This window comes from Natrix helvetica (genome assembly GCF_964273705.1).
Source record: "Natrix helvetica genome assembly, chromosome: 1".
In the NCBI taxonomy this organism is placed as follows: Eukaryota; Metazoa; Chordata; class Lepidosauria; order Squamata; family Natricidae; genus Natrix; species Natrix helvetica.
The window spans coordinates 77,414,133-77,426,913 of NC_138548.1; the positions used below are offsets into that span (position 1 = coordinate 77,414,133).

A 12,781-nucleotide genomic window follows, 5' to 3' on the forward strand; every position below is an offset into this window, starting at 1 on the left:
CAGGGCAACTAGATCTGAACTCCAAATTTGGAGAATCAGGAGCTGTCAGCAAAGTGAAAGAGTTTACTCTTTCTCATGAGTGCCCTCTTGTGGTGTCTAGAGTTTTGTGGCCAAGATTTAGTAGCCCTAGAGAAAATACGGTATCTGTGCAGGGAATCGGGCCAGTCTTTGAACACATTTAAAATGAAATCTAAAAATAAATCTAAATACATTCTAATTACTTACCCCCACTAAATCAGAGTGCATAGGTTTTACTTTATGGAACTCTGCAACACTCACATTCCACACTTTGTGACGAGATTTTTACTTCTATTTCTCTTGCAAGAGAAATATCTTATTAGAATGGAAGGAGATGACCTTATAATCAATTGGATATATATGTTCTACTTTAACAGAAACTCTAAAATTTTCCTTGCTAGCTCCATTAGAGGAGGTTAAATGCATATGCAAGGTTCGCAGCATCTGAAGAAGAAAATACTAATACATATATTGCTGATAACAAGATTTGGTAGAATAGAAGTGAAGCTGTCTAAAATATTAGGGAAAATACAGTATATAGATTATCTAGAACAACTCAAATGATAGATAGATTTTTTTCCCCTTGTGACATTAATACCTATATTGGAAAAGAGTGATGTGAATCATTTCTCCTAGAAAGAACCTGTAATCATATGTGGTGGTGCCTGCCCGGAGCACCGGGTACTGTTCTGGTAAGGTGCTCCGGAGGGCCCACCCGCCCACCCGTAAGGCCGCCCACCCGTCGTCCTTACCTGTCTTTAAACTCTTCGGCGCTTCTGTGCCCGGAGCGTACAGCACCTGCGCGATGCTCCGCCAAGCAGCTGGAGCGTCGCAGAGGCATCGCTGGAGGGTAAGACATATGCGCATGCTGTGTGCCTGTGTGCATGCACTGTGCATGTTCATGTGGAGGACGTCAGGCCTTGTTGCAACCATACCGGTTACAACGGGATCCAGAACCCACCATTGATGCCAGACATATATGCTATTACATTCCTCACAGAGGTCAAATTTAAAGTATGTTTTATTGTGTGTTTTGCTATTTGCTTACTGTTAGGGTTTATATGCCATACAATTAATGTGCAGCCATTTCCTTATTTGGTTATAATAAAAGGGTAAAAGTAAAGATTTCCCCTTTCTAGTCATGTCCCACTCTCTGCTTCTTAGCTGAGGGAGCCAGCATTAGCCAACGACATTTCTATGGTTATGTGAGTATACACCGAGGTGCACAGAACGCTTTTACCTTTCTATTGAAGTGGTACCTATTTATCTACTCACATTTGCATGCATTTGAACTGCTAGGTTGTCTGGTGCTGGGATAAGTAACAGGAGCTCATCCTGTCGCACAGTGTTTAGGTCTTGAACTGGGGCTTCAGCTTTAACTGCTAAGCCCCCATGCCCCCTATTTGACCATAATAAGCAAATAAGCAAAGGTAATAAGCAAAAGGTAATAACCATAAAATATGGTTTACTAATAATAGGGGCAGCTTACCTCTAAATTTTCTTTTTCTAGTATGCCCATTAACTTGTTTTTTTTTCATCAATGCCTCTAGCTATTTACACTAGAGTAAAAGCAAGGTAGAAGTGGATTATTCCTGTAATTTGAGGAATTATGATGGAGAGAGAAAGATGATAGATAGATAGATAGATAGATAGATAGATAGATAGATAGATAGATAGATAGATAGATAGATAGATGTGTGTGTGTGTGTGTGTGTGTGTGTATATATATATATATATATATATATATATATATATATATATGTATATGTATATGTATATGTATATGTATATGTATATGTATATGTATATGTATATGTATATGTATTTGTATTTGTGTTACAACCCCATTTATCAGCACAAATACAACACAAATATATGTATGTATGTATGTATGTATGTATGTATGTATGTATGTATGTAATCACACACTCTTCTCTCTCTCCCCCTCCCTCCCCCCTCTCCTTGTGCAACTCTGGAGCTTTTCTGGGTTTGAGGCTAGACTGTTTTCCCACCCATAAGAACCCTGCTTCCTACTTTCCTGTCATAGTGCATGATTGTAATCTTTCTAGTATAGTGTTTTTCAGTCTGAGAAACTTTAAGATATGTGGACTTCAACACCCTATGGGAATTATAGGTGTTGAAGTCCATGTGTCTTAAAATAGCCAAGGTTGAGATACTCTGCTCTAATTAGAAAAGTATCTTCCAATTAACATCCATTATAGTCCAACTGCATTCTGAAATGAGATCTTCCACGGAGGTTATGTGTTATGTTTTACCAAATAAATAAAGACGTTCTAAGACCAAAGATATTTGCGAACTTGTACAAACATCTGTATTTTCTCATTCTTTTGCAAGTGTTTCAATGTTTATTTGCAAGTTACCTTATCTTGTGCTACTAAGTAAAGATTGTTTATTGTTTTCTTCTGTTCACTAATTTAGATTCTTCTTTGGGAAACACCTTATGCTGTGTTACAGCAAGGGTGGCCTGCAGGCATCTCCCACCACAGAGTCTTCAGAAGCCTTGCAAACAGAAGCCAGCAAACTCTTCAAAGAATTAAAGAAACAGTATGATTATCTAAGTATACTATTCAAACATCAGAAAGAGGATAGGTGTCAAGGAAGTATCAAGAATAACGCCAGAATAAAACCTGCATAATTGTTATTGTATTTCTTTTCCGTTTTGTAATCCAGAATAATATTATTTAAACAAAATAAAATAAATGAGACCTATGTGAGTATGTATGCTGTTTGAAGCAGCTTTCCAGAATCTTCAATATCTCTTTTAATTCATTTAGATTCACCCTCTAAATACATCTTTTCCATGAAGCCTTTGGCACAACTCTCTAGTTCCCATACTTCACCTCCCGTGTTTCCTGAAAATAAGACCCAACAGGAAAATAAGTCCTAGCATGATTTTTTAGGATGCTCGTCATATAAGCCCTAACCCCAAAATAAGCCTCAGTTAAGATCATCAGTCAGATGACGCATTTAGTACCATATTTTCCCCAAAATAAGACCTAACTGGAAAATAAGTGAGTCTCTAATGAGTCTTTTGGAACAAAAATTAATATAAGACCCGGTTTTATTGTCAGGGAAACAGGATATAGCCATTCACAAACTAGGTTTGCTGGTTGCGCTGATGAAAGAGAGAATCTATCAACTGAAGGATATAGTAGAAGGCAGCCTTATTGAAACTTGATCTAGAATCCAGCCCATGCATGAACAACTAAAACAACTACAGTCTGACAATTTGGACAAAAATTGTTTGATCAGTTTATCTAATTATTACCTCATCTAATTATTTTTGTTTCTGTTTTCCTCTTGTTCCTTTTTTTCTTCCCTTGGGAAAAGGGCTCTTTTCTTAACAGGTTTAAAGCACTTTGTATCCTGATATTAGTTTTTGTTTGCATCTAATGTTGACTTTCTCAGTTCATGTGCTTCTCCTTATTCCTCTCCGTGTTTCAGTCAGCTGTTCATCAATGTCACAATGGAAGCTCCCTGTATTGATTATCATGTGGCACTAACAGTATTACAGGTCTGCCTTATCCCTAATGAACTGCAGAATGAAATCATTTGCCAGCTAATTAAAAAGACCAATTGAGAAGCTTGGAATCACACAGTCACCCACTCTGACTGTTGTGCCCAGCAACAGAAAGTAGCTTTTGCATGCTGATGGTTCTGTATCCGAGTTAAAGACCTATCAGATGGCAACTTCTTCAGATGACACATTTCAGTACTCTAACGACAAGAGAATAGATTCTGACTGGGCTGGTCCTCTCAAGGTAATGAAAGCATAGTCTCGCTTGGTTAACTGAAAAGAATTTGTACCAGTAATTCCTGAACAGGAACTTTAGGAGTTCTAACCTGATCAGTTGTCCCTTAGTTTCATGCCCCTTTTAGGTGGCTAAGGTTTCCCAAAAGGTAGCATGTAGAAGGGTCCATGCCCTAGTTTTGGTTTTGTTGATGCTGAAGAAGCTGTTGCAGGATTCAACAGTCCTGAATAGTTTTTGTTCAGCCTCCAACTTCCCTTCTTAGTGAAAATTGTTGAAGTAATCAGGATGCAGCTTTAGAGTCCTGGAGGAAACTGATTGCTTTGATTCATTTTAGTCAGGTTTCAAACAAAGACACAGCATTTGGATGGTACTGGTTACACTTTTGGATAACTTTTGGCAGAGCTGGGATGTGATTATGGGTATGTGTGTGCAACCGTTCTTCTTGATCTCTCAGATTTTGATACCTTCCGCAATGTTATCATTTTGGAGTTCTTGTGAGCCTTAAATTTGAGTGGCATGGTGTTTCTCCTCTTTTCTCCAAATCTAGTCAGAAGTTGGTGAGAGAGTGAGTTGGAAGCCTTTAGTATATGGGAAGCTACAAACCTCAATGTTCTTTCCCAAATATAAAAGTATGCTGATAAACACCCAGTTGTGTATTTGAATCCTGACTTAACCAAGTGATGCTGTGAGATGGTCACCAAGTGCCCTCCATGTGATCGTGGAAGTGCTGAAGTTGAAGGATAGCAGGAACTTCAAGAACTGATCATAATCACCACTCACTCAGCACTGTTGTACCTTTGAACCAAATGTGCGGTCACCAAATGTGTGGTCATTAACCATACCAAGGATTCCTTGTATTTGACAGCCCACATCTGGAGATTATATCTTTAATCCTAAATAGGATTACACTTCTCAGAGCTGCTGCACTATTGGGAAATCTTTGTGGACTCCCAACTCCTGTTGAGCAGGTGGCAGTTGTAGCCAAGGTGGCCTTTGCAGAGATTCATCTTGTAGGCCAACTTTAACTTTTCTGGAACAAGGGACACTTTGGGCAGTCATGCTTTGGTCATCTCACATATAGAATATTGTTATGTGTTGTATATGGGACTGCCATTGAAGACCATTTGGAAGCTACAGGTTGTCCCAAATGTGGCAGCCCGGGCAGGTATGGACAACCCTTGGTTTGCCACATAACGCCTCTGATTTAGGAACTGCACCGGTTACCAATAAGCTTCTGGGTGCAATTCAAGGTGCTAGTTACCATCTTTAAAGCTCTTCTGAGTCTGATTATTTGAGAGCTATCTTCCGTGGCATCCTGTTTGATCTGACAGTCAGACTCATGGATAAAATAGTATAATCTTACTACCTGATCCAGGAACCATGCCCTCTATGCCACCGTTAATGCCCTTTGGAACAGTATTTCCCCCAAGATCGGTATTTCTCTGCCCTGCCCTTATTTTAGAATGACCTGATTTCCACCCCCACCAGAACCAGTTATGTTCAAGCAACAGAATGAAAGCCAAGCCTGCAATGCAGTGTACCCTTGAGGGCATGAGTTACTTACTTCCAATAAATACACATGACATCCAGTTGCACAGGACATACCTTGAGAGTTTTATATTCATTTAAGCTATGTGCAAAGGATATACATATGAATCAATTACACATCTTGTGGACCAACGTCAGGAAGCAATAGGTCAAGGCCACAAGAAGCTAAATATTTGGATAACGACAGTAAGAATCCAAGACTAGTGATAAGAGCAGCTGAGCAACACAAGTTAGATAGGTTTGTGGAATGTTTTCTTTCGTAAGTTTTAAGGAAAACAGGATGTTAGATGCTTAAATCTTAGCTCAAGTATTTTACTGTAGACCTGTGTATTGCTCAGATATTTGAGTATGTGTATGCGTGTGTGCGTGTGCGTGCGTGCACAAGCACACACACACAAACACACAGAAGCTGAAATATATCTCAGTGAAATATACAGTATCATTCCCACTGATGTATTTTAATGCACATGACAAAATAAAAATTGAATTTCATAAAATGCTTTGGGGATTTAGCAACATTATGAACAAATCTAGATATATTGTACAGGACAGTGTATGACATTTACCAACCAGATAATCCTTTGGCTTGCACCATATAATTGTATTTTCTTTTCAGTCACAAATACATTCTTTGTAATATTATAATCACTGTTTGATTAATTTTCCACATGCCCACTATTGGCATTAATCACTTCTAAGTAAAATAATTTGACTTTTTGGTTATTTAGCTACTGAGATTAGCTTTGTACAAAAAAAAACGTCATGGTGATAGTTATTTTCAGGTACCCTATTTTAGATAAGAGGCTGGCTAGTAAATAAATATTTTTAAATATATATTTTGCCTTAAATATCCTTTTTGCCTTCCTTACCAGTTAATGTTAATTCCAACCAACTAATTCTTAAATCAGAAACTAATATATGGAAATTGGGATATCAATTTCCTGTCAAATAAAGGTACCTTTTATTACAATAGATCTGTTAAAAGTTGCAGTTAAATGTATTTAATTGGTAAGCATATTCATGATCTTTGAGCACTCCCAATGGTCTTTTATACAGTAAAAGCACAGGAACGTGAAAAAACATTTGTTCCCAAAGGAGCAAGGATATTACATGTGTAGTTTATCTATATATACAAAAGTAAACCTTGATATGCATCTTTAGTAAAAAGCAACACAGCAGTCTAAAATAAGAAATATTCTATCAGCATGGTATGGTACAATTTATTTTTATATCAGGTTGAAAATTCTTCAGTTCCAGTTGTGTTTGTCATCATTATAAACTGATTTTAAATCCCCATTTTATAAATGGAAAATGGAGATTCCAATATGGAAGATATTAGCTGGGGATCTCTTCTGGTTCATACAAGTTCTCATGTAAATAAATTATTATTAATTTATAGTTTGTTTCTTTTAAAGTATAGCAACTTTGACAGATATTTCATTTCAGTATAGCAAAGTTTAATACTGACCATGTCACCTAGCCTTAACTGGATATTAGAAAAACGGATGAAAAATTAGTTTTACAATTATGCTAATGTCCCATGCATAAAAACTGTGTTCTGTATTAAGATGGAAGTGGTGTTGATAAATGAGATTTTCACTACAATAAGAATATTTTCTTTCACCGTATTCTTTTAATAGGATGTCTTTGGAGATTTTCACTCATCCAGGTCATGGATGCCCCAAAGGTGCTTTTTCCAAGAGGCAACTGGATTTTCTGTTTTTTCTTTGAAGACGTTTTGCTTCTCATCCAAAAAGCTTCTTCCAAGCTGACGTTTTACTTCTCATCCAAAAAGTTTCTTCAGAAGCTTCTTGGATGAGAAGCAAAATGTCTTCAAAGAAAAAACAGAAAGTCCAGTTGCCTCTTGATGAAAAAGCAAGAGGCAACTGGACTTTCTGTTTTTTTCTTTTTCTTCGGGTCTTGTAGTAGGAGCTTTGTTTCTCAGCTTTTGATGTAAAAATGCACTTTAGGTGTAGATGTCTGGGCAGATGAAACTATTGTTCAATAAACAGGTGTCTAATTTTCCAGGGTTTTTTTGTAAAATCAAAGTGCATCCTCATGTTACTCAGGAGAAATCACTTTGCTTGTGAATTTCATAAATGCAAATTATCTTAGCTAGCAACCAGAAACTACATCTGCCATTATCATTTTCCACTAATACATACATACATATATACATACTTAATGAACAAAATTAAGTCTGTAAAAGGAATACTATTACCAATAGCATATAACTCAACATTATCAGAAAATAGATTCTAGTCTTCCATGGAACTTTATTTAGGAAGGGGGAAAAAACTTTACTTTCATCTTATTTCTGCTGAACCTTCCTTGTAGATTTCCAGTCATTTAGACAGGGTTAATTTTTGACAGGAAAAAATTATCATTGAGCTTCTTACATCATGAGGTTGACTGAAGAAAATGTGGAACCTGGATTAGTAATTTTGTTCTGTAACATTTCTTCACAGCTGCACGTTCAATCCTTTCTCAAAAAGCCACTAGCAGTTTTCAGTTCCCAGTTGTCAATCTAGTCAGGGAGGTTGTCCCGATTGCCTTGGAAAAGCTTCACCTAATAACTTGGGGGAAAGTTGTATTATTGTGGTTCTTCTGTCTTGATAAAAAGTTTCACATTAAAAGATGGTATCAAGATTTTTGCCTCTGCTCCAGGATTTCTTGGCAACTTTTGTATATGTCTACAAGGCAGTCTAGACGTGGCATGGAGCTCTATAAATAAAAATAATATTTTATGTGAATTTGCAGCTGAAATCGTATAAAAATTAATACAGAATCACTATAAAATATGAATTCTTGGATTTTACAGGACAATCACAACAACCAATTGAACACATTTATAAACTTTCCCAAAATTGGGAATTCCTTAATAAATCAATCTTCCTTCCTAGAGAAAGCTCCAAATGCACAACTCAATTTTAGTTCTCTGTACGAAATTGATTTACCAGTGTAGTCTACAGCTCAGGATTCCACGACAATGGCTCTTACTTCATGTTTAACTCAAATGCTTGCATACTGAACACGGTATAAATTCCATTGACTTTAGATATACTGAGGATTTACTCCATATATATCTATCACTTGCCTTTCTAATTAACCCCAAAAAAAAAAAGAATTATAGTTTTTGTTCCCAAACTGCAAGTTCCTGATCTCAAGAGAAGTCTACCTGTAGATACAATGGGAAGAAATAAATGGAGGGAAAAAAATTTTAAAGGCCTGAATTCAACTGAATTATGCTTATTCAGCCTAGAATTCCATCTTTCTCAGTCCAAGAAATATTATAACGTATTGCTAAAGAATATATAATATATAATAATATTTACTGTTGCTGAGTTATGTAACAATTAAAAAACAAATTAATGTATCAATTATTTTTAATCTACTCAGTAATTTTCTACGCTCTGCTCTCTAGCTTTTTTTTTTTACTTCTGAAAGATCTTTTAACAGAATAAAGTCCATTTGGAAACTTTCTTTGTGGAGAGGTACAGTATATCTAGAAGTTTCATAGAAAAAGGTTAATTTAGTACAGTCCGTGATTCTAGAAGTGTTTATAGGCTCAGTGAGGTGGTAAATTGTATTCTTTAGAGTTGATATAACTGAGAAAAACAAGAACTTAAATGCATCAAAGGGTGACAAGGGTTACTACTCCACCTACCTGTGCAAAATTAACTATCTAAAACGTTCAGCAGTCAGTCCATGCTCAGCTGAGCACATCACTGCTATATCTAAAGGCAGAGTTATTGCAAGTCAGTAAGTTTCAAAGATACACATATTCTTTAACATGGGATTGAGAAAAAGATCACATAAAACGCTGTTCTCTAATGTAAAAATATTTGTAATATTTTTACAATTTCTATGTATTTTCCACAGAAAAAATACTGAAAAGAAACAAATGGCTTCCAAGAAGCGTTTCCGCAAGAAAAGCATATGCTAAGATAGGTCTTAACATCCTCAGCAATATACTTTGTACCTACCTGAAATAGTGGCACTACTTCAGAAACAGCATGAGGTTCAATAGGATCTTGGAGAAGGATGCACAAGTAGTAGATAACTTTTTGCTAAAATTATAGTGTATAAATAAGATAGTAAAAAAATATAATTATCACAGCTATAAAATCTGCTGTTAAAATAACAATCAAGCAAGCAAGAAGAGATTGCTAGCCACACTGTGTTCTATGGACATAAAAATATACAGGGAAATAATATTTGTGTCAGTGGGATTCTGTAGAACAGCATTCAAATAGGAGTAGAGAAGCTTACAACTAAGAATTGACAACACAGAAATCTCCCTTTTTAAAAAGTTCCTTCAGTATCAGCTTTTTTTTTTAAATAAACACCTTCTCATTTCATGTATCACCTCCAGTTTTCACTATTGACTATGGCTGGGTTCAAATATGCATTATACAATATAAATATTATATATTAGCATATACTAATATAAGTACTAAACTATGATATGGTTTGCCAGATTGTGGTTTAACTTCCTGCAAGAAACAACATATTGTTAAAGAAGAGATTATTTACAGCATTGTGGCTTTGCATGATACTAGGTCTCTGTATGTTGCATTCTCACTCATTTTCTGATTGTTGAAACTGTTACAAAGGTATAGTGGTTTTTAAACCGAAAGCAACTTGCAATCAGTTATTTTTTAGAAGAAAGCAAACAAGTCTATTGCTCATATCCGTACTACATATCTGCCAATTATATCTAAAATTTAACTTGTTCTCATGACTGAGCCATTTCTGGAATCATCCCAATCCTATTAAGTTCAATAGATTGGAGTGTCCTTCAGCGTTCTCCCATTTCAAAATTAATAAGCAATGAAACAGTATTTTACAATGTAGAACAAGCACATGCATCACTTCTTTTCCTCAGATTCTTTTCACTAGGAATATGAAATATTCAAGTTTTTCTTTCTTTCTGAGATATCTCCTGTTAATACAATTGTTAATGCAATTTCTTTGTAGTGTAGGAAAAGGATTTCCTTACCATATAAATGGCTTCGTTGATGACCACATCTTTGACCTGGTTCATCTCTATAAAGGTTGTGCTTTCTTTCCCTGATGCATAGGACGAGGTCATCTGTATTCCAAGCGAGTCAATTATCAGCAGAGACTCCTGGTCAATTTTCACAAAATGCAGGTATACAAGTAGGCCAATCAATGTGATAAATATAGAAGCAGAAAGCACCATACTGTTCTGTAATGGAAAACAAGTTCTCAAATGGACAAAAGTCATTTTGTATTCTACATAATTATACTGTAATACTTTGAAACATTTTCAACGGAAGAGCTGCTTATTACCATTGAAATCTAGATGAACAGCTCATGCACTATATTAAAGAGTACAAAATGAAATTATGCAGACCACAATAAATAGTTGCCTAAGCACAGTTGTACATCAGTTGTATATTTGTGTTTCATAAAGCAGATATTACTCGTTCTTATATCAGAGGTAAAAATGGAATATCAAACTGTAAAAATATACATTTCTGGCAAAATAAGAACATGCTTATTTTTAAAACAGAGGTTTTAAACCAGACTTCACCCTATATCATGTGCAACCAGGACAGGAATGTTGATTGTGGATGATGGAAGATGAATTCTAGTGATTTTTAAAGAACATGTAGAGGGAGAAAGCCCCAACTGTCTTGTTGCCAAAAGACAAATGGCCTTGAAAATCAGTGACTAGGGACCAAGGCAGGCGGGAGGGAAGGGGACAGACCACATGTCAACAATGGCCTCATGTCCCATTGCTAAACTGGAGGGAAGCTGGGTAGTAGCTACTATGAGGGTGGACTAGAATGGGTCAAAGACAAAGTTGTGTGTTAATATCCTGACAAAGTCTATGGAGATTCTCAGTCATCCAGGTCATGGCTGTCCCAAAGGTGCTTTTTCAAGAGTCAATGGGACTTTCTTGTTTTTCTTTGAAGACATTATACTTCTGATACAAGCAGCTTCTTCAGCTCTGACTGGATGGTGGAGAATACAGCACCAGCGTACCACAATATAGAAGCTACTATAGAAACTATTAAAATGAATCCCAAAGGTGCTTTTTCCAAGAGGCAACTGGACTTTCTGGGTTTTCTTTGAAGACCTTTCGCTTCTCATCCAAGAAGCTTCTTCTGCTCTTGAGAAAAGCACCTTTGGGACATCCTGCCAAAGGGTTAGGAGGACCACACACATAAGGTGGTCTGGTGATAAATGTAGTACACCAGCTCGACAATAATACCCACTTAATTCAATGGTCAGTCTTTCTCTACCTTGACAACTTTAAGATGTGTGGTTGGCTGGCTGGAGAATTCTGGGAATTGAAGTCCACAAGTCTTAAAGTTGCTAAGTGTGGGAACCCCTGATTTAAAGAGAAACCCTACAAGACACTAAGAGCCCATCAGCAATCTGAAAGGGGCAGGGATGGAGGATTGTGGGGCTGCCTGCCCCCGCTGAATTCTTGAGGAGCGGGGTGCCCATGTAATGGCCGGCCATTAACTGCCCCTTCGCTCCCCGAGTCTGAGCAAACTTCAGGACCCGCTTTCAAGACGAGCGGCGATCCGACGGGTACCTGGCTAACGATGAAGAGCCCATAAGCCACGAGCCATACGCAGCACGTGACGGCACTCAGAGAGCCCAACTGCAGCCGCGGGCAGCGCACCTGCAGCTCCCGACAGGAGGCGCTGTGGTGGAGGGGCCGCAGCTTAATGGGAGCCCCGGAGACCGATAGGTATTCCCGCTCTTCCGCCATGTCCGAGTCGGGGAGCGAGGCGAAGGCGTTTCGCAGATGCGCAGAGCGGCTCTTTTTCTACGCTCCCTCCTCTCTAGCCAGCTGTCGCTCGATGGTAATTCCGCCTCTCCCAGCTAGGAGCTGTCTGTTGTGCTGGAAAGGTTGGCGAGACGGCCGCCGGAGGGGGGCTTCCCTTGACTGCTTCGACCTCCCTCCCTTTACACAATCGGGACGGGAGCGTAGGAAGTGACAGCCCACCGCCCCCCAAAGAAAGATCTCCGATGCATCAGGTCCTCCTGGTCTTCTCTTCCTCGGGCAGCGTTGTGCTGTTCTTGGTTTTCAGTCCCGAGAAATCGAGATGATCCGGCTTGGATGGATTTTCTTTTAAATTCCGATTGGTCCCTTGTCCAGTGTTTTGCATAGACCCATAAAAAAGAACCTTGTAAAAATTACCCCCGCACACTGACGTTGGAGAAATTGATGTCTTTGAATTTGGAAAACAATGAGGAAAAATTTACAAAAATGAAAAAAAACCTCCTCTTGATGCCAAGAATGATATTATTTATTTAAAAGAAGTGGGGAACACAGCATCATGTGATTCCCGGGGGGGGGGGTGTAATACAATTTTATACAATGTGTAGTTTCATCTCACAGAATACTTTTTTTTAAAGGATTTGCTTACAATAACTGATATTTTACTCACATGGCA

The 12,781-nt window shown here is 37.7% G+C and overlaps 1 protein-coding gene across 2 annotated transcripts; it reads right to left on the bottom strand.

The window, feature by feature from the left end:
- Positions 1–7,595: 7,595 nt before the first annotated feature.
- On the bottom strand, positions 7,596–12,125 carry PIGH (phosphatidylinositol glycan anchor biosynthesis class H). Of its 2 annotated transcripts, none has more exons than XM_081937749.1 (4): positions 11,914–12,125; positions 10,342–10,551; positions 9,326–9,409; positions 7,596–8,063 (listed from the first exon to the last, which is right to left on the bottom strand). In XM_081937749.1, exons 1-4 carry the CDS (start codon positions 12,091–12,093, stop codon positions 7,983–7,985), a joined length of 555 nt encoding a protein of 184 aa, XP_081793875.1. In that variant the 5' UTR covers positions 12,094–12,125; the 3' UTR covers positions 7,596–7,982. The 2 variants fall into 2 exon arrangements, with proteins under 2 accessions (XP_081793875.1, XP_081793876.1); XM_081937750.1 differs by having other exon boundaries at positions 12,004–12,113.
- Positions 12,126–12,781: the final 656 nt, after the last annotated feature.

Coding starts and splice junctions, on each gene's coding strand:
- PIGH (XM_081937749.1), bottom strand. CDS start 12,093: ATGGCGGAAGAGCGGGAATACCTATCGGTCTCCGGGGCTCCCATTAAG. Junction 10,552..11,913: donor GGCTCTTCATCGTTAGCCAG/GTACCCGTCGGA, acceptor TTTCCATTACAG/AACAGTATGGTGCTTTCTGC. Junction 8,064..9,325: donor AAGTAGTGCCACTATTTCAG/GTAGGTACAAAG, acceptor TTTTATTTATAG/AGCTCCATGCCACGTCTAGA.